The sequence below is a fragment of the Phasianus colchicus genome, chromosome 1 (assembly GCF_987193195.1).
Source record: "Phasianus colchicus chromosome 1, bPhaCol1.hap1.1, whole genome shotgun sequence".
Taxonomy (NCBI): domain Eukaryota; kingdom Metazoa; phylum Chordata; class Aves; order Galliformes; family Phasianidae; genus Phasianus; species Phasianus colchicus.
The window spans coordinates 7,790,797-7,811,518 of NC_143436.1; the positions used below are offsets into that span (position 1 = coordinate 7,790,797).

General features: G+C 44.3%; 1 protein-coding gene across 5 annotated transcripts; it reads left to right on the forward strand.

The window, feature by feature from the left end:
- The first annotated feature begins 2,282 nt into the window (after positions 1-2,282).
- On the forward strand, positions 2,283-20,409 carry MCM10 (minichromosome maintenance 10 replication initiation factor). 5 transcript variants are annotated; one of them, XM_090134886.1, is made up of 20 exons: positions 2,283-2,437; positions 2,757-2,809; positions 3,980-4,300; positions 5,068-5,172; positions 5,785-5,919; positions 6,207-6,378; positions 7,043-7,208; positions 7,881-8,048; positions 9,182-9,298; positions 9,902-10,101; positions 11,123-11,223; positions 12,257-12,358; positions 12,435-12,552; positions 13,395-13,623; positions 14,220-14,379; positions 15,043-15,161; positions 15,708-15,821; positions 16,607-16,752; positions 16,928-16,970; positions 17,330-20,409. In XM_090134886.1, the coding sequence occupies exons 1-20, from the start codon at positions 2,283-2,285 to the stop codon at positions 17,411-17,413; spliced, it is 2,808 nt and encodes a 935-aa protein (XP_089991012.1). In that variant the 3' UTR covers positions 17,414-20,409. The 5 variants fall into 5 exon arrangements, with proteins under 5 accessions (XP_089991012.1, XP_031443597.2, XP_089991008.1 ...); XM_031587737.2 differs by having other exon boundaries at positions 2,377-2,406; positions 17,330-19,475; XM_090134882.1 differs by having other exon boundaries at positions 2,385-2,406; positions 2,733-2,809; positions 17,330-19,475.
- The last annotated feature ends 313 nt before the right edge of the window (positions 20,410-20,722 follow it).

Below are 20,722 nucleotides of genomic sequence, written 5' to 3' on the forward strand. Positions count from 1 at the left end.
TACTGTAAGATTTATATTTCACTCCAAGCAGATTAATATTCTTAAAATATACACACAAGAAATGTCTGTAGGTGTTCCTCGGGGCAAAGAAAACATTCCCTCACTGTATTTTAGCGCGTGAAGACAAGCATTTCTCATGCCATACTGCCAGTGAACTCTCAGCTACCAGTAGCAGGAAAAATAATCTCTTTATTGCCCTTGTGATTAAAGCAAAGATTTGTTTTTATTTTTGTGGTTGTCACTACTGTTCTAATTATCTGTTGTAAACTCTGGATGCCTGCTTTCTGTTAGCTATAGCTCACGCACCCACACAGCTTCATCCATAATTTCAGCTAATGCAAGAGCTGGCTGAAATCTATTGTGAAGAGATATTCATCGGCTTGGTTGCACCCTTCTTCATCAATTACAAGCACTCCCAGAGAATGCAATATCTTATCGACTTTTAATTAGTTCCTCACGACAGCAGGATTTATGGGCTTTTTTCCTTGAATCCAGTTTTATTACAGGAGCTTTGCAATAGTTATGGATTCTGCAATGATCAAAAACTGATGGAAATGCTACTAGGCCAAAATCAAACTAATAGAAAGACAATAGAGCTGATTTCATCTGAGTAGCATTAACCTTAATGAAAACATAGAAAATCGATGTGAAAGGCCAAAGGAGGAATTACTTATGCATCTGTCAAGCCAAAATTAATCATTTTAAGAGGCTTCAGTAAGAGAAGAGGATCTGAGCACAGGAATACCAACAGGAAGACATGGGCGTAAGCTGAAGTAGGTCTTCATAGAAAAATAAGATCTAATACTGCAAATCAGGAGGGACAAGGAACTGCAAATAATAACGCCACGATACGCTGAAACCTGCTAATGCACGAGGGAGGATTATTTTCCTGTAGCTGTCATCATTAAGTACAGTCCATTTAGCACTGTAGACAAAAGACCAGGTGAACATGGCCAGCAGATGCTCATTAGCACAACTAAGTGTAATTTGCTTTCCCTTAGATGAAAGATAAAACATATTTGTGCTTTAAAGTGATTGGACTCCACATTAATGGAATACCACCTGTCACGTACCCCTGTTTTAACAAGACACATTCCTGCTGTCACAGTCTGTCCCACAGCCAGCAGCCACGGGAGACACAATTCCTAGTCTCAAACCCAATCTGAAAAGAGGCCATAAATAGTCCTGTGGTTGGGTGGGAGATCTGTGAGCAGGAAAATACTGCTGGATTTGCAGACCTCAGTTTGCAGAGGCAGGCAAGCCATCATTACTCCAATGAGATGGAAAGCAGGGTGATGTAGTGATGCTCTGTGGGGATCACACAGACCATTAGCAGACAAAACAGAAAAACCAACTCTTAACACCTGGAATTGATAAGTACTAAAACTGTTAATGGGCAAGAGGGAAGCCAGCGCACTAAATCTGCAATTAAAAAAATACAAAACTAACTTGTGTTACCATCCGCCTGCTTTTGGGAAATGCCTGGGAAGAGAGCCAGCTATTTCCAATATACCATAGCCTGCTAATGATTTCCACCCATCCAAGACGTACACAAGGGGGTGGATGAGGCTGTTTCACAGGCAATTGCTGCAGCTCTAGTAGGAGCTGCTGGGTCAACAAACACAGGGCAACAACACACAGCTGTCCTTGCTGGGATTGGCACTAAGTGGTGCTTTCCAACCACCCAAAAGACCACTTCAGCTGCCTAACTAAACACTCCTCTCTTCGCTTTGGATATTTCCACTGGAACAGGTTGCCCAAGGATGCTGTGGATGCCCCATCCCTGCAGGCATTCAAGGCCAGGCTGGATGTGGCTCTGGGCAGCCTGGTCTGCTGGTTGGCGGCCCTGCACATAGCAGGGGGTTGAAACCAGATGATCATTGTGGTCCTTTTCAACCCAGGCCATTCTGTGATTCTATTTGAGCGCATCTTCAGTTTTTTTTTCTGCCACCTACAGGAATTTTTTCTTGACTCCTTCAGCTACCCAAACATGTCTGTCCTCAATTTATCCTTTATAATCAGGGACTGGCACAGATGGTCACCAAATACCAGTGACACCACCTCTTTCTCCGTAACATCTTGCAGGTTGGATTTAGTGCAAGAGAGCTCATCCTCCTAGGAGAAATTTGAGGTGATTCCTATGTGTAATTCATATTACAAGGGGAAAAATCATAATTTAAAGGGAGACTAAACCAGAAAGCTCATGTATCGTCGGGAAATCTCAGTTTCCACACGATCTCTGTTGCCAGCCCCACACCGCAGGCTCCCTGCTCACAGCCAAGATGGCGCCCGCGCCGCCAGCACTAAGGATGGCGCTGACGCAGCCAGCGGCGTGCCGGCACGCATGCGCGAGGGGGGCGGAGCGCGGTTGGAGTTTTGGCGGGTGCTTGGAGAGCGCGGGAGGCGGTGAGCGGGGCTGTGAGGGGAGAGCGGCCGGGCCTAGGGGGGGTCCGTGAGATCGGGGGTACGAGGGGAAGGGATCCCTTGAGTGGGGTCAGGGGGATCCGGCTGAACCGGGGAGGGAGTCCCTTTTTGTGGGGAGGAAGGAGGGATCCCTGGATGGGGGGCTGGGGCAGGGCTGTATTCTCCAGGTTGTGCTCTTGTGCTGCAGGGGGCTCAGCTCAAGTCAGGCTTCACGTGTGGAAATGTGGCTTTAAGTTCAGTGTTCTCATGGGCAGCTGTGAATAGAAAGAGTGGTAACCTCTGTTTGTAATTAATATCCATCCCAACAGTATCCATTTGTTCTCCTGTGACAGAGTCTGTTTGGCCTTGGGGGGCTCTGGAAGGAATCCTGGTGAGATCATGGATGGTAAGGGATAAAAGCACTGCCTTATTTTCAGTAGTGAAGCTTCCTGACCAAGCGCAGAGAGCTCCGTTTTTGCTTCTTAACAGAAGAAATTACATTGTCTCCCTTGTCCATTGCCTTCATCATTCACATCCTCTTGTGAGGCTGCATTTGTGTTTTCCTCAGGGCTGAAGGCTGAATACGTTTCTTTTTTTGCTCTGTGTATGCAGCTCTGCTCTGTCTGTCCTGTTCTCCTCCCTGTACTTCATTTTCATTTTTCTGTTTTTAGAATCATCTTTACAGTTGGAAGAGACCTTTAAAGGTCATCTAGTCCAACTCCCTGCAATGAACAGGGACATGCACAGCTTGATAAGATTGCACAGGGTCTGATCCATCCTTGCCTTGAAAGTCTCCAGGAGCAGGGCATCAACCACATCTCTGGGCAACCTGTTCTAGTGCCTCACCACCCTTGCTGCAAAAGACAAGGAAAAAGTCCAACCTATATCTACCCTCCTCAAGCTTTTTTACCTTTTGCTTCATCTTTCTCTGCTGCCCCATTCGCTTCCTTGAGCAAAGTGAATCTGAGGATATGCTTTCTTGGTTGCCTTGCATCTTCCTTAACAGGCTGCCCAGGGAGGTTGTGGATGCCCCGTCCCTGGAGGTGTTCAAAGCCAGATTGGATGGGGCCCTGGGCAGTCTGGTCTAGCATTAGGTGGGATGGTGGTGGCCCTGCATGTTGCAGGGGGGTTGGAGATTCATGATCCTTGAGGTCCCTTCCAACCCTGGCAATTCTGTGATTCTGTGATTCCTCTTAAGCTCCTATTACCAAGAGCCATGTGGGTGTCACTCTGTCCTCTGCAGATTTCATGGCTTTTCTTTGCAGCAGAAGCTGTCATAAGGCAGCTGGCCAGGAGGAAATTCCAGTGCTAACAGTCTGCCATGTTTTCTCCTGACCAGCCAGCCTGGATCAGGAGCTGAGAGTGTCTACAACCAGGTATCTATTGGACCAGGTAGCAGGAAGCTGCTCTGTCTTCCTTAAGCCAAAGCTGTAGCAGTTTTTTAAAAATTCCACTGACTTCTCAGATTTAGTTTTGCTTTCTATTTGCCTGTGATTTAAGTGTCTTGAATGTTTTATTCTGTAGCAGCTTTTCTCTAAGAGGACAGAAGTAACACTGAGTTTAATTTTTGCTTCAGGTGATGAAGATTTGGATCTATTGGTCTCCCTCCTGGAAGAAAATGAGGAAGGTGAAAAGGAAAATTCTCCTGAGGAGGAAGATACCCCAAAGGATGAGAAGGGAGAACCAGATGAGTACGATGAGCTCTTTGATGCAGAAGATGATGCGTCATACACTGAGGAGGTGGATGCTGACAACAGCATAATTGATGAGCAGAAGGAGAACCTGGCTGTGCTGTTTGGAGATGTGGATGACCTGCTGGAAGAAGAGGAGGCAGAAAACACTGTCTCAGCTTCAATTCCCAATCAGGGAGAAGAGAAAACCAATGAAGAATTACAAGGTTTCTGTTACAGCATCTTTTATCTGGCATGTTTGTCATAAAGGGCCTACTGCTTCTCTCAGTGTAGGGAGGTACCCAGACAGGAAATGTAGAAAGTCATTGTGAAAGTCATTGGATAAAGCATTCTAAATCCAATTTTCAGTGCTCTTTGGCCAAACTCACCAAATCTACTTTCTCAAAAGAAGCACAGAGGAGCCATGAAGATTTGTCTAGCTCTGGTGAGCAGAATAGAGAAGGTCTCCTGTTTATTTGGGTCTTGTCTGATAAAGAGCAATGTTGCTTCAGTCCTTAGAGCTGTCATCTTGATACCTCTTACAAACAAAACTCCCCCTGCCTCCTCGGGGCTTAGTGGTGGGGGGTTCTGCTGTACCAGCCAGTGTGGAAGCAGAACTGGTCCCTGAGCATTCAGGAGTATTCAGGAATGTGTTTGATTGTATTGAAAGCACTTCTTCATGTTATGGTGTGCAATCATCAGCCATTTAAATGGTCTTGTGTTCACTAGAAAAGATATAAGCAATGTGTCAAGGAATATACCACAAATAAATCAAATGTTTATGTAAGTCAGCTCCAATGCATGAAAAGGTGTCCCTTCATTGTGAGCTATGTAGAATCAGAGCTAAATCTATACTGTGGCTCTAGTCTTTTTTTTTTTTTCCTAATCTTCTGTGATGCAGTAATACTGCCAGGCTCCACAGGATTTCTTAATCCCTGTTTACTGTGGCTTACTGCTGTCCTCATTATTGTTCTTTTTCTTCTTTCTTTGCTAGCTGAGCTGAGAAAATTGCAAGAACAGATGAAGATGTTACAGGAGCAGCTGCAGAAGACGGCCATTGGGCAGCAATCCAGTTCAGGCCCTGAGCAGAAAGCCCCCGGTAACGAGACTAATTAAATGAGTTTCTGATTTGTTAGCCTCCCAATGTGCAAACTGGCATATGATCTGTAGTGGGCACCGAGTAGCAAAGAGGAACGATGGTCAGTTATATTCCCACACAGATTGTTTCTTGCAGTGCAGACTAAATGAGCTGCAGTTTTGTTTTCTGCATCTGGATTGATAGAAATGGAACAACTTCTGTGACTGAGGTGCTCCAGTGTTCTGCTGGGAAAGGTTCTTTCTTACTGGCAGATATTGGTACAATCAGATGTTGCTACAGCCAGAAAATACAGCTGTGTTTGTTGCTGTAGCACACTGAGTGTAGTAATGAAACTAATGAAACTAATGAAATACAGGGAAATTGAAAAGCAAGGAAATGCTCCTACTTTCTACAGCTTTCTGGCTTCAGTGACATCAAGAGTTTAAGGTCAGAAGGAGTAAGAATCATTGGGGCTTTTACAGATGTTGCATTTCAGAAGCTGGGAATTTAGCTGAAGGGTTTCCATATGAGACCCTGACTTGATTTATTCAAACAATTACTTAGTTTGGAACAACGTTTAGTATTTAAGATTGGATCCTGATATCTTATAAATACTTTTGTTTTCTTGGCTAGGCAAATCTCTCTGTCCACCCTTAAAGGAAAGGAAAGTTCAGAAGCTGCAGGAGTCGCTGTGTTTTTCTGCCCAGCTGGACAATTCTTTACCAACAGCCAAGAGAGGAAACCAGAAATCAAAAGCCTCCCCAGCAGGTACCATTCTCAGTGTACCTTTCACTGAAACACACAGGACTTTTGGTGGTATGTTGTTCACAGCAGCAGCTTGGACACATCCAGGGTGATATTTCTATTAACCAGTTCCTGGCTGACTGGAAGACCAGTACAATATTATTAAGGCAGTTTTAGACATTTTATTCCTCACTTGCACTGGACTCCTGTATCTAATCAAGTGTAAGACAATCTTATTTTTATTTATAGCTTTTCTTTCTTTATCAATATCTTCTTTCTTTCTTTTTTTTTTTTTTTTTTTCCTGCTAAAGAGACCAAGACTCCACCACGACAGGTCCTCAGTCTGGCATTCCAGCCTCTCAAGTCTGCCCCAGGGAACACACCCAATAAGGTGCCCAGAGAGAAGACTCCTCACGTGCCTGCATGCTCCAGTACAACACTGCAGCCCGTGTCTGTGGAAACCTTCTCAGGACTGAGATTAAGGTCAGCAGGCCAGCACTGAGCTCTGCCTGGGGAGGCTGTGCTCATGTATGCACCATGTCCTGTGATGTGTTAATTGCACAAGTTGTGAGCGGAGGACTTGGGGTAACACAAAGCTACAGCGTTGCCTGGTTGCTCATTAAATTTGATTTTTATTTTTACTGTTGTCTAATGAAAGTCTTTAATTTTATGATCACTGCCTTCCCTGGCATATCCTCAATAATTGGCACAAATATGTTCTGATTGCGCCCCAGCTGAGCAGATTTTCTTTCACACCCAGAACCCTCGGGAGCATTCAGAATTCCCATACTCACTGTGGCCACGAGAGGTCTCTGAACACTTACTGTACCCTCCTCACCAGAAACCATGCTGAATTTCTAGCATGTTTCCAGAGAGTTGTGATACTCAGTCCTTCCTGAAGTGAGAAGAGTTACTGAAGGTTCAGGGCTAAGTTGCAGTGCAGGTATTTGGACAAAGAACAGCATGCTTGACTTGTAGCTCTCCAGTATTTGTACAGCATCTGGAACAGAGGGGTTTTGTTTCAAGTGAACTCAGGGTAAAATAAGGCACAGAGGCATTTTGCAGTGAGACGTGCTACCCAGGAGAATTCTGAGTGGTTTTGACTCTCTGTGAATGTCTTCTCTTTTACATGCTGCATTTGATGCAGGAAGCCCCGGGTCTCATCAGCTGAGATGGACAGAAAAATGGCTAACAGGAAGCTGATCCGGCTATCCCAACTGAAGCACAAACTTGCTACTGAAAATCTAGAGGAAACAGATTGGGTAACATTTGGAGTCATAGTAAAGAAGGTCACTCCTCAGAGCACAAATAATGTAAGTAACTTTGCTGTGTTCCCTCTGGATCCTAAATGCTGGCTTTCTATCCTGAGGAACTCATTCAACTTAATCAGCCACCTCCTTGTAGTAAATGAAAAGCTGCTGTGTTAGAGATCTTGGCTCATCTGGTTTCATACAGCTGTGCTGCTTTTAGTCCTCAGGGTAAGTCCTTCTCTGGAGCAACTGTACTGGGCACTGGTGTGCACACACTGCATAACACTGTTCATCCACTGTAACATGTGAAATGCTAGTGCAAAGAAATGACTCCTAGCCTTTCTATATAGCTCTCTTGCTTTAAATGTGCCAACAGACTGCTTCCGTAATTTCCCTAGAGATCATTCTGTCCTATTTGGAGCACATGTACTGTAGAACTTCACTGATGAAACAGTACTGACTATGCCTTGGTTTTGGTTGAGTGGGGTCAAGGCCTCTATTCAGCAAGCAGGATTGCTGCCCAGCTCCCATCTCAGGAAGATCGGTGACAGCAGTGTTTTTGTACTGCGTTGGTCTCTAAGAATCCTAGAACTGGCTGTGTAGCATGGCTGGACATATTGTAACTACATCTTACTGATGTTATGAATAATAACAACCCTTAAAATGCAACAACAAGAGGGGGGTGCAGTTGGTGATTTCTTGCTGAGCTGTTAGCAAAGCAAATGTCTGTTCCAGGGCAGAACCTTCAGCATCTGGCGGCTGAACGACCTGCGTGACCTCAGTCAGTGCGTCTCACTCTTCTTGTTTGGGGATGTCCACAAAGAACTCTGGAAGACAGACCAAGGCACGGTCATTGGGCTGCTCAATGCTAATCCTATGAAACCTAAGGAAGGCTCAGATGAGGTGAGAGGATTTTTCATTTGCCCATCAGCCCGTAGCTGGACATCTTTATACCTACCTGAGATTTAGTTTTTTAATACATTAGGACTGAAATTACAGCAGTCTGCCTAATAAGTCTGAATTGCATTCAGATATTTGCACGGTGTTTATTTGTTCTCAGCCTTCTGGACATTTGACTTCAAGGAGCCCTATTAAGCATCTTAAAACCAGAGTTTACTCTAGCATTTAACCTGCTCTTGGTAGGTCGCTCAGCTCTTCTCCAGATGCAGGAATTGTATTTTCATGGCAATTTATTATTCAGCTGCTTTCAGCCACCATGTCTCAACAAGCTGAAGAATTAGGGGGTGCTCATTCCTCTCCTCGAGAGACTTGATTGGAAAATGTTTCCTTGTTCCAAAATTATGATTAAGAAGAAGTAGTGTTTGATTTATAAAACTAATGATGTGTTATGTATAGTAAGTTGATACATAATACTTAATTTGTTTAATCAATTACTTATAAACGCGGAACGTGACAAATTAATTTTCTCCATGTATCAAAACATTTAAGGTAGCTTCATTTTGTTAATAAGTTAAATGCTTTTTTAATATCTTTTTAATTGCACTGGAATGGAAACCGTTTTTAGTGACTTCTGTCAAGGGTAATTTCAATCTAGTAGCTGGTGATGGACTATTTTGCATTTTGAATTCTCCAAATGGAAAAATTAAGAATCTCATTAATTGTCGATTAAACTACATAATTGCTTAAATTAACATGGATAAGCAGTTGAAGTCCTGCTAGTGAGCAGAAAGGCATCCAGAGGTAATGTAAAGGCAGCACTGAATGGCTCTTCTTAGCTGAGGTGTACACATTTAGAACTGCATTAAAACTGACTTCAAAATTACAAATACAAGTCCCACTATCTGTGGTGCAAAGGCGATGCTCATGTTGTACCACAGGAGTGAGCTTTGGTTGTACCTTGGTATATAGAAGGACAAAGAATTCCATCTCTTCATCCTCTGTGAGAATGTATTTGTTGAAATGCAGTTGTTGTGATGACTTCAGAGCCGAGCAGTTGAACAGGAATGTCCTTTATTACAACATCTAAAAAGAAGCACATCCAATCCTCCTGAAGGCAGGTTCTGATTTCTCTCTAGGTGTGTTTGTCTGTTGATCACCCACAGAAGATCCTGCTCATGGGTGAAGCTCTGGATATGGGCACCTGCAAAGCCAGGAAGAAGAATGGTGATCCCTGCGCACAGATTGTGAACCTGGTTTGTACTTCAGTAGTGAGAGTATCCTGTAAGGTGGTGGTAAAAATGTAGCTGCTGCTTTTGTGCTGCTGCTGAAACTCTTTTTTTTACTTCTTTCTTTATCTCGACTTGTAACTAAGGCATGTGGAAGAACCGAGGAGCTGTTACTATGACAGGCCTGTAGCAGCAGCACTGCAGTTGCAAAGCTAGAGCTACAGTGACAAGTGATGGTTTGGACTCATTTCACCACATCCATGCCCTTCCATTGTCCTTTGTGTCAGTGCAGGCTTCCATGCACTGCACCAAGGAATTCCAGCCAAAGTGAAACGATAGGATGTTTTGTTTGGGGATGGGTTTTGGAGGTGATCTTAACCAGACAAGTTCCATTTATGGGCCATCATGCCCATATACCAGCAGAATATTTGTGCCTGCACAAAGTCAGAAGGGTTACTGTTAATGGGGAAGCACTTAGAACCAGGAGAGCAAAAGGAGAAGGGATGAAGAACTCGGAAGGAACCAAAAGCATTTGGAATGGCAGTAGCACAGAAGGTTACATGTGGGTTACACGAGGGGATTGAAGTAAATTCTATCTATCCACAACAGACTTCTTCATTCCCTTTTCAGAATGACTGTGAGTACTGTCAGTATCACATCCAATCCCAGTATAAGAAGCTGAGCTCAAAGCGGGCAGATCTGCAGTCTACCTTCTCTGGTGGCCGCATTCCCAAAAAACTTGGTAGGAGAAACCCCAGTTTGAAGGAGAGGCTGTGTCAGGATGGATTTCACTACGGAGGAGTCTCTTCAACAGCGTATGCGGCTTCAGTGTAAGATAAACCACACATTTTCCTTGAGCTAAAGCACAGTTCCCACCTTTTCAACAGAATTTCTCTCCCATATACAAGTCTGAAGCTCTCTCTCTAACAGCATCTATTTTGCTAGAATTTCCCATGACTTAAGTGCATCCATCAAGCAGGAATAGATGTCCCACGCATGGTGTAATCCTTCTGGCCTCACAGGATAACAGAGCTGCTATTTGATAGGAAGATTTCATCAGTCAGTGATACATTGTGAAAATATGTGTTTTTACCTCCAAGTTATTACTGCATTGTGAAGCCAGTGGGTATTGTGTTTCAGGAGATAGAATAGCCTTTATCATGAGGTCCCAAGCATTTGAGACTACAAGATGAGTACTTCTCAGTGCCATTCCCTTACTGCACCTTGTCATGGCTCATTACCTTTTAATCCCAGACTCAGTGTATTCTGTATTTCCTCCTCCCTTTCTTGATTGAAATGACACAGTATCACTGCATGTTAACAAAAAGGCAATGATACACAATACCTTGTGTATTATTGAATGGTTAAGGTCAGTATGCATCTCTCTCATGCTAGGGCAGAGGGGTCTGACCCTTCATCCAAATCCCCCTGAAGACAGCTGTGGAAAGATTCGAGCCACAGCTGGATCACGTGCTGTGGTTGCACACTGCTTTGATTCCCTGACTGCTGCCATCTGATAACTGCTGTGACCTCTCAGTAATGAAGCAATTCCAGCCTCCTCTCCATCCCTGGAGCTGATTGTGAGTGAGGCTTAGCAATGACACATGCACTGAGAGAATACTAAACATAAGGAATGTGTATCCCAACCCACTGAGAACAAGGATCCTAAACCTTGTGCTGGAATTTGGATTTAGATTAATGTTTCCAAAGAGAAAAAGATGCTAGGAGAGAAGCACCAACTTGGATTAAAGAACAACTAGAATTTTAGCAGTGGGATAGCATTCAAACTTCTGTCCTTGTTCTGAATATGGAAAAACTCTGATGTTCTGGGTTTTTTTTTCCTCTTTCTAGGGCAGCTGCTGCACTGCCAAAAAGGAAGATTCAGACCACTCTCTCCAATATGGTCGTGAGAGGAGCTGATGCAATTGTCCAGGAAACCAGGCAGAAAATTGGTACCTAACTTCCCACGTAGTCTCTTCACCCTCCAGATGTTTTCAGCTTGATGTGTAGCTGTGTCCCAGGACCCTGTTACCTGCTGAAAAAATTAGGCAATGATTGTTACAGACCTCTGCAGGCTTTCTCAGTTGATCTAAACTCCTTTCTTCCTGAGATCACAGCTGCAAGGCAAACGTAACTAAGCAACTGTGTAGCTCTGCGCACCTTTTTGCAGCGGTGCCCCTGAATTAAGTCTCCTGTTCTGTCTTTGGACAATGACAGAAGATCTTTGCAGGATTAATGAGAATTGGAAGTTCTAAGAACTTTGAACCAGAGAATTTATTTTAATTGATTAAAATAGATGACTTCTGTCAGTCTTGGAGACTTCCAAGGAATACTAAGTATAAATCAGAAACAGGTCTGCAATGCAGGGGGCATGCTGAGTACCCAGCCTGTTTCTTGAGCTTTTCTTTTGTCATCTTCAAAGCACGCTCCTTCCATAGCCTTTGGAAATTCATTGATCTTCTCTGCCTCCATTTCTTTTCCTAAAAGCATGTAATATTGCACCTTCTTTACACTCAGTGGAGAGGAGATGATAGGTTATTCAAAGCATGTGCTCCAGATGTTGCCTAGATGTCTTATCTACATTTGAGCTCTTTCAGTTGCCACCATTTCAGACAGCAGTCTGTGTGTACTGTCTGTAGCCTTTAGCTGCTCTTAAGTCTCCAAGGAAGAGATGTGATAGATGAGGGCCCTTCAGCAAAAACTGCCCACAAATGGGAGTGGTAGAACACTACAGGCAAACAAGGCCGGTGGAGGACTGAGTGACTGATGGAGTTGCTGAAGGGGTAGAAATGCCTGTGGTGTGCAGTGCTTGAACAACCAAACATAATGTAGGAGTTAGCCCTGCTTTGCAGGGGAGTGCTTGATCAGGTGACCTATAAGAATTCTTTTCAACCTAGACTACTTTACATCTCTAAAGCCTTTCCTGCTCCTATGTCTTTCCCTTCCTGCTCCAATTTTGTTGGATGTATGCCTCTTCCTCCCCAGGTGCAGCAAAGAGACCTATGCCATGTTCTGAGGAATTCAAAGAACTGCTGGCACAGCCAACCTTTGGAGCAAGAAACCTCTGCAAGCACTGGACCAAAGCAGGTACGTCCTTCTGCCTGCAAACACAGCTCTTTCTGAGCAAATGGTGGTGGTGTTTTACACTGTTTTGTTTTTACAGATGCTGGAAAGAAGCAAGAGACTGGTTTCCAGTCTATCTCTGCATCAGCATTGCTCAAGCAACAGAAACAGAAATTGCTGGAGGCCAGGAAAAAGCGATCTGAAGAGATTCAGAGAAGGTAATACGTACTGACTTACACAGAAAGAGGTCCATTATTGTGGCCCAGTACAGCTGTGGAGGAAACTTGCTTTTTTTATTAAAAACTATTTATTCAATGTGCAATCAAATACTCTGGTGTGCTGCCTAGCAACAGGAAAGCATGGTGGGAAGAGTAGGAAGCTGGGGTCAGGACTCCAAGTTGTGTTCATTGCTGGCCTACACAGGTCTTCTGCATGCCAGAAGAGGTTGATGTAGCCTAGTAACCTTCAAAGGCTGAACAAAAGCAAAGCTAAAACCTCAAGGATCCAAAACAGAGCGTGAGGTACAATTATCACGATACTTCCCCCAAATACTCTCCCAATCTACAACAGTGTGTTTCAGGAACTTCCCAAACTAAAGGTGCTGTCTATTACAATATCCCTGAAGGGATCTTTTTTCCCCACAAACCTGTCCAGCCTCTACAATGACTTAAGTAAACTCAAGTATTTATGTGACTCATATGACAAAGAAGCCTATTACTTTTAACTACCTGTTCCACAAAAAGCCCATTTCTTCAAAGTGCTTTCAGCCCTTATCTGTCAGATTCATTTGAAACCCCTCTGCTTTTGTTTTGGAAAGCAATTGGCTGTTCACCTTTTCTAGTGACTTCTTCATTTCAGTGACCCAGTGAATCCTTTACCACTTTAGTTTCGTTTTCCTGAATGCCTGAATCACTAAATGTTTTTCTAGCAACAAAAGGCCAGTTAGGTTAAAAAACAACAAAAAAAAAAAACCTCACCATCTGCATGCCTCTGCTCCTATCTGTGTCTCAGATCTTTCTGACTCATATTCATATTTCAGTGGATTATTTTGTCTTAAAAGGTTTCTCCAGAACACAAGTAAAGCTGGAAGCCCTGCTCTCCCATCCACCTCCAGACAGCCTTCACTTCTGTCCCCAAAACCCGGGGCAGAATTCCCCAAAGCTGCAAAAATGTCAGTTCCTCAAAGGCCCAGGCTGGGCACGGGCTTCTCAGAAGGAGAAGATATCCTTTTCTTTGATGGATCTCCACCTCCAACACCAAAGCTAGACAGCTTGGCAGAAGCCAAAAAGGTAACAGCTCTTTGAATGAGTGGGTTTTGACTATGAAGAAGGGGAAGTTGAGGGAAATTGGATTTGTGGAATGCAGACGTCTTCTATCTTAAATCACTAGATGATCTTAAAGGTCCCTTACAACCCAAACCATTCTGTGATTCTGTGGTCTTCATACATAGGCTAGCTTGTTGCTCTTCTCGTGGCACAGATCTGTTCACGTGTTTGTGAAAGAAATTTCTCTCTCGCAGCAAGTCTATTAGGAAGGAGTTTAACATTTTGCAAGTATGGAAAGGAGTAGTTAGATGTGATTTCCTATTAATTTCCTCTGGAAGACTTGCTGATTTGTGGAGCAGTTAAAGCACATTTGCAGAGAGATGCTGATAACACCTCTGCAAGTCATTTTATAGATTAGGAAGTGAATAGAAGCCATGTGCGGTGTTGAATTAGATGTACAGCAGAGATAGGAGTTTTATCAGGCCTCTCTCTGTCCAGTTCTGTGCTCAGACCAGTGGATCTTGTTTCCTCCATTTGACAGACTTCTGCTACTCCTGGAAGAAGGAATACAGAAGCCAGGCTGGTCACCAATACACTCAAAGCTTTTTCCTGTTTTCTAGCTGGCTGCAATACAAAGACTACGAGCAAAAGGTCACATTCTTGCTAAAACTGATCCAAACAGCATCAAGAGGAAAAGAGCTGATCTTGATAATGTCCTAGAAATTGTTGAAAGAGTTGAGAAAAACGTTGCTCAATCACAGAAAGCAGAAGCAGAGAATGGTAAGTAATGTTGGTTTGTAGAAGCGAAAAAAATACTCTTATATTCTGCTGGACAGAGCACTATTAACTGGGTCAAGGTCTTGCTATGCCAGAAAGAGGCTGAGTTAGGGCTATTTAGAACTTTAGGGGTTTTTTCTGCAGTGGTCTTGACTCAAAGGCTGAATGATCCCTAGCCCTGTTGGAGGGAGTGTGAGATACCATCTCTGATAGGTAGCTCCTTATCCTCATCTCTGTTCCTTTTCTTGCTGCACTTTAGCACCAGCAAAGCATGGCTAACTCAATCAAGGGAAATCAAGAAATGATCCCACCTGTGAAACTGACTGACTTTTATTTGGGATTTGAGATTCCCTGATGGTGATACACTGTGGGATCTTGAATGTATTCCTCCGTTTCTTACGGAACTATCCATCAGGAAGGGACACAACAATGCTCGCTCCCCTGGAGTGGTATGAAACTTCCTGCTGCAGTGCTTCAAGAGAAGATGCAGCGTTGTGTATAAAATGCTTTTATTTTCTGAAGCCAGCTTTGAGCTCAGCTTCACGTTCTCCTGAACTACTAAAGGCTGCTGCTGAGCATCTGCCTTCCAAAATCTCCTCCAGTGATCATGTTTAGAAATCACAACCTTTTTCTGAACTTAGGATTTAACTCATTTGCTGTTCTTAGATGTGGATGAACAGGAACCTGCCCAGAAGAAAAGACGTGAGCAGCTGGCCTATCTGGAGTCAGAAGAGTTTCAGAAAATCCTGAATGCTAAATCCAAGCACACGAGTGTCCTGAAAGAGGTATGGTCTCAACCCAACCGTGACTAATAGCTTAAAATGAGGTTGCTGTTAGGACTCCTGATAATGACTTCAGCAAGAAGCAGGCATCCAAATGTGTCATAGGCACTAAGTCAGCATGATGAGCAGTGTCAGGGATCTCTGAGCATATTCCTAGGAATACTGCATCTCTAGTGGATGTGTCTCTTGCACGTGCTGTGTTAGTATGAATTCGTAGTTGTTTTAAGGTCTGCTGAGGTGTAATATTTTGGCTAAGAACCAATCCTATTCATTACATCTGCCCAGCTGAGCTCTACCTGCAGTGTCATAGGTATGTGCTCATTTCACTTGTATCTGCTGTTGGTATCTCAGAGGCAACTGGTTTCAGTGGTGGTGGAGCACAGCATGTGCCCTATATGGGTTTTTTTTGAAGCAAGAAATATTTGCTGTTTCTCTGGCTGTCAGACTGCATTTTACTGCAAACAGTCCCGGTAATTTGCTTAAAGGCCATGTGTGGAGTGGCTTCTTGCATCTTTTTCTCCCCACACCCTTTTTCCTGTGCCCATGCAGGCTGAAGCTGAGCTACAAGAACAATACTTTCAGCCGCTGGTGAAAAAAGAAGAAATGGAAGAAAAGATGAGGAACATTAAAGAAGTGAAATGTCGAGTGGTGACATGTAAAACGGTGAGTGTGGTGGAGTCAGGGTGACAGCAGGCAATTAGGGCACAGATTGCACAGAATGATACTGGGCCATCCTGCAGAACCCTGTCAGTCACTCACTTGGCCATAGTTCAGTGCAGGTATCAAATGGAGACTGCTTAATTCCTTGTGGCTGTTGCTGAGAGCAGCTTGTACACTGAGTGACTTTGAGATATGAAGACGCTGTCAAAGCAAGCTGTAGTGTTATGCTCAACATCTCAATTTGTTTATTACAGTGGGTTCTTTGGATGTTGGTGTTCTGCCATTTATTTCTCAGCTTCATCCCTGAAGCACTTTGTACCAGGACCCTCAGCTCTCCATGTTCCATGTTAAATGAAGCCTCATGCCTTGAAGAACATAACACTGGGATTCCTTTGTCTGCATTTCCTGGAAGTTCGCTATTAAGAAAAGGAACAGAGTTTAAAATATCCCAAATGTGCTGAGGACAAAGGAGGAATTCTGTTCCATTTCTGGATTTGCAGGTTCTGCTATACTTTTCCTCCCACTGCCTTTCCTATTTCTTTAGGGTAGCACAGAGGGTGCCTCACAGGATGCCAGGAGCAGGGCCACAGGGCAGTGGCAAAGCAGGCAGGATGTTGGTAGAAGGAGCAGTGGCAAAGCCTGGGGTGGTGTGTTGCTCACACTGGCGGATGCCTCCAGATGGGAGAAGTCATACAAATACTTTGCTCTGGATGATCAGCTGCCTTCAGCCCTCAGCCTGGGCCTGACGTGCTGGTGAAGCACTCACAGCTCTTTCTCCTCTCTGACAGTGTAATTACACTTACTTCAAGCCTCTGGAGACCTGTGTGCAGGATGACCATGACTACCACTGGCACGATGGCATCAAGCGGTTTTTCAAATGTCCTTGTGGCAACCGAGCTATTGCCCTCGACAGGCTCCCAAAAAAGCCTTGCAGGTAAGAAATACTCCTTGTGGAGTAGTACTGTGGGCTTGGGGAGTCACATAATTGCATCCTAAACCTGTAGTGTTAGTCCTTCCTGCTAAGTGGTGTGGTAGAAGCGTGGGGTCGTTTAGGACCCCCTCATACTGTGAGCACACAGCTGTCTTCATCTGCCACCTTCATCTTTCAGTAGCTGCGGCCTCTTCAAGTGGGAGCGAGACGGGATGCTGAAGGTAAGTGTGAACCAGCAGCTGCTGAGCACCCCAGTGCTCTGCCTGCTTCTCCTGGTGCTTCTGTCCTATGCTTTGCTTCAGTGCCCTCATAAGCTGCCAGCAAAGCCAAGCAGCTTTGCATCTTCTCAGTCACTTCCAGGCTGTGTTTTAGTGGAATTTCTCCTTTTGCCTTCTGTTCTTGAAGCTTTGTTTTAATTAGCCATGGCGAATTTCCTTTTTCTGTACCCATAAGCAGTCAGAATGTGAATATTTCTGGAGTGTCAGTCAACATTTAATTGAATAAATTAGTCCCAACTCTGTCATAAAACTGGGAAACATCTTGATATGTTTTAACTTTTCTCTTTGATTCATATTTCTAGGAGAAAAAAGGTCCGAAGATCGGTGGAGAAACACTTCTGCCAAGAGGGGAAGAACAACCAAAATTCCTCAATAGCCTTAAGTGACCTGAAGTTGATGTTTTCCCAACACACAGATGAATTTCTATGTCTAACCCACACATTTCTTTAGTGGAACGCCAGGAGGATTCTGGCTTTAGTGATGAATGAGCAGAGAAATTAATTCCTTGTGAGAGGGACATCCACAAAATCTTTGCCAAACCACTGCATGGATATCCAGCTTTGATCTTAAAAGTGACTGAATAAGGCTGCATGTGAAATACACATTCATGTCTGCTCTTTCTTAGCAACAGCTTGTTTACAAGACTTAACCTAGAAAAGAGAATGGTAGTGTGGAATCTGTACTGAGAAAACCCTAGGAATCCTCCAACTTATGTTGAACAGCTGTACCAGATTTTAAAGGGAAGAAATCATGAACTGGAAGGATTACAGACTCTATAAGCACTGGTGAAGTGAGCGGTGTGGTGTGTAATGCCAACCTTGTGCTTTTTTCAGCTGATGGCAGAAAAAGGGTTAAGAGGATTCTACCCACAGAATAGTCCTCATCAGCCCCAAAATTACTCCCTTTGACTACTCAAGAACAGATTTCAAGTGGTTCCTGGGTCATCATCTTGACTTCTGACTTGGAAAATACATCTGTGCCTTAACATTGCAAGCCCACGATGTCTGCATTGTAGACTGGCCAGAGCTCAATGCTGGATTCCCAGCACCATCTGCACTACAGCTCCAACTCCCACTTTGAAAAGGGTATTTTAATGAATCTGGTGTTGCTTTGTGAGCGCTTTTGAAGAGCGGAATCCTTATATTTCATAGTTTTTACCCTTATTTCTATCTCTTAAAATCCTTCCCTGTTGTTACCATGCAGACCTCTGATGCTGGCACAGCTGCCAGGCGGTCAGGAGCTGTCTGAGATGAACCAAAAGCAGGGTTCCCCTCGGTGGCTTAAGCAGGAGGGCTGTCCTCATGCAGGTATGTTCTCTGACAGCACGCTGCTGTCAGCCAGCTTTACCTGAACCTGATTTTTCTGTTGCCTCTGACTTGTGCTCAGTAGGTGTTTTTAGGTACCTGGAATCACCAGCTCTATGTTCTGGTGAAACAGCCCCAGTCTCCTGTCCCAGTGGCCCCATCAATACCTCTTCTGTTTGCTTGCACAAGGGCTGCAAGTGAGTGACTCTGTTTTAAGCATCTGCCAGTTTACCTCCATACTCTGCAGCCCTCATCTCCAAGTGGTGCTTTTGCTGGGTAGTTGCTCAGCATATTACATTCATTTCAGTCTCATTTTGATACCGTTTGTTTGGGGGGCAGAGGGGTGTCACTGATTGGTGACTGCAAATATGGAACTGTGACACTGCTTGGAAATGTCTCCTCTTGACTCATTCAGAATAAACACTGTGCAATAGAGTGCTCCCTGGGTTTGTATGGGTTCACTTCTCTAAAGAAGAGGATCTTCCTTTTCCTTGAGTTCTTCGCTGAATCACCAAAAGAAATTGGTTCATGATCCATAACTGGCACCCCTACATGTGTTGTGTGCTTTTTTTTTTTGTTGAGGCAGGCATTACTTATTTGGAGTCCACAAAAGCAGAGTGAAATTCTCCCATCAGCCTTCAAGCAGCAAGCTGAAAGCTTCAGGGTTTTGCCAGCTCCTTTCTCTGGCCCCTGGAAGGGAAGTTCTGCAGAAATGAAACTGTCAGAAGTGAGGTAGATGCCTCTTTCAGAGGGAAGGACTGAAAGCAATGGTATCCGTTGATCCCTGTATGCAAGAGCAGGGTGCAGGTACCAAAACCAATTGCTTTGCTTAAACCTAGCAGTAGATGAGGGAGTGGTGAGGGCTTTATTTTACCAATTCCATGTGCCTCAGTCTATTTTTAGAGCTACTCATGTCTGAGATGCCTCCAGCCCAGCAGAAGCGGGCAGGAGGAGAGCTACCCTGTGAGTGCACAAACCCCTGCCACCTCCTCTAAACTGTTAAGCAAAACTGCACTGGAAGAGAAATACTGCAAGTGCATTGTCAGAGCAACTTAACTTTAAGGAAAGATTTGCAGAGAGAGCTGATAAGTCGGTCCCTTTTTGCAGTCGAGAAATGTTCACCTGCAGATACAGTGTGCCCTCCGAGCACAGCAGGAAGCACAGGATGAGCCCCCCGAGCTTGTGACTCAACCACCTCCCTGGGGAGCCTATTGCAGTGCTTCACAACCCTTTTGTAAAGAAGTGTTTCCTGAATATCCAACCTAACCTTACTCTGGTGCAGCTTAAGGCCATTTCCCCTCATCCTGTCAGCAGGGAGAAGAGACCAGCCCTGCTCTTGCTGTAAGCACCTTTCAGATATTGGAAGAGAACAATAAGGTCTCCCCTCAGCCTCCTTTTTCCTAGACTGAACAGCCCCAGTTCCTTCAGTCTCTCCTCATAGAGCACATTCTCCAAGCCCTTCACCAGCCTTGTTGCCCCTCTTTGGACCTGCTCCAGAACCTCAATGTCCTTTCTGTACCAAGGTGCCCAAAACTGAACAAGCTGCTCAAAGTGAGGCCTCACCAATGCTGAATACAGGGACAGGATTACTTCCCTAGCCCTGCTCACCACTCCTTCCATTAAGATTATTAATAATCTTACATTAGCATAGTATCAACAAAAAATATCAAGAGAGATGGTAGAGGAAAAAAATCAAGCACTGAAGCACATCTCCTGTCATCATTATTCTTTGTAGATCAGGTTTTCTTTGAAGTGCAGCAGCTGTTCAGCCTCAGTGCAATTATTTTGTATTAGCATAAAAAGATTTTGCAATGCACTATTTGGTTAGGTTACTTACACAGGGCATAAAGCCCATAAGTGTGGCTGTGAGCAGTGGCACTCCCTGCTCAGAGGCTGATGCTGAGACACATCCTGAGCCTGAGCCTTCTGTCTTGGCCTTGAGAGGCCACTTCAAAGATTCTTTCTCCTTGCACAACTTCTGCTCACACCTCCCCACAGGCAACTGGTTTTGTAACCAGCCCTCGGTTAAGCATAGCTTAATGGCGGCCATTGTAAAAGCCAAAGAAATAAAGACTGATAACTGCATGTAGAGGTAGTTTCCTGCCTTTAGGAACTCTGATGGCTTGGTTTCTCAGAGCTGTGAATACATAGGGGAGGGAAAAACATTGTGTCCCCTTGCTCCATGAGAAGGTGAGCCCAGGGGCTCACAATAATCAAGCAGCCCATGGGAAAATTTGATTGCTGGACTCTCCTGTTGGAGAGAAGGGAGGAGAGCACGAGGGACTGAAACCAACGCTGGGTCAAATCAACCATCCATTAGGAACCATCCTTGCTTAGGAGAAAGGTTCTGCTTGCAATTAAATTGTGGTTATTTGCTAATCAACCAACTGA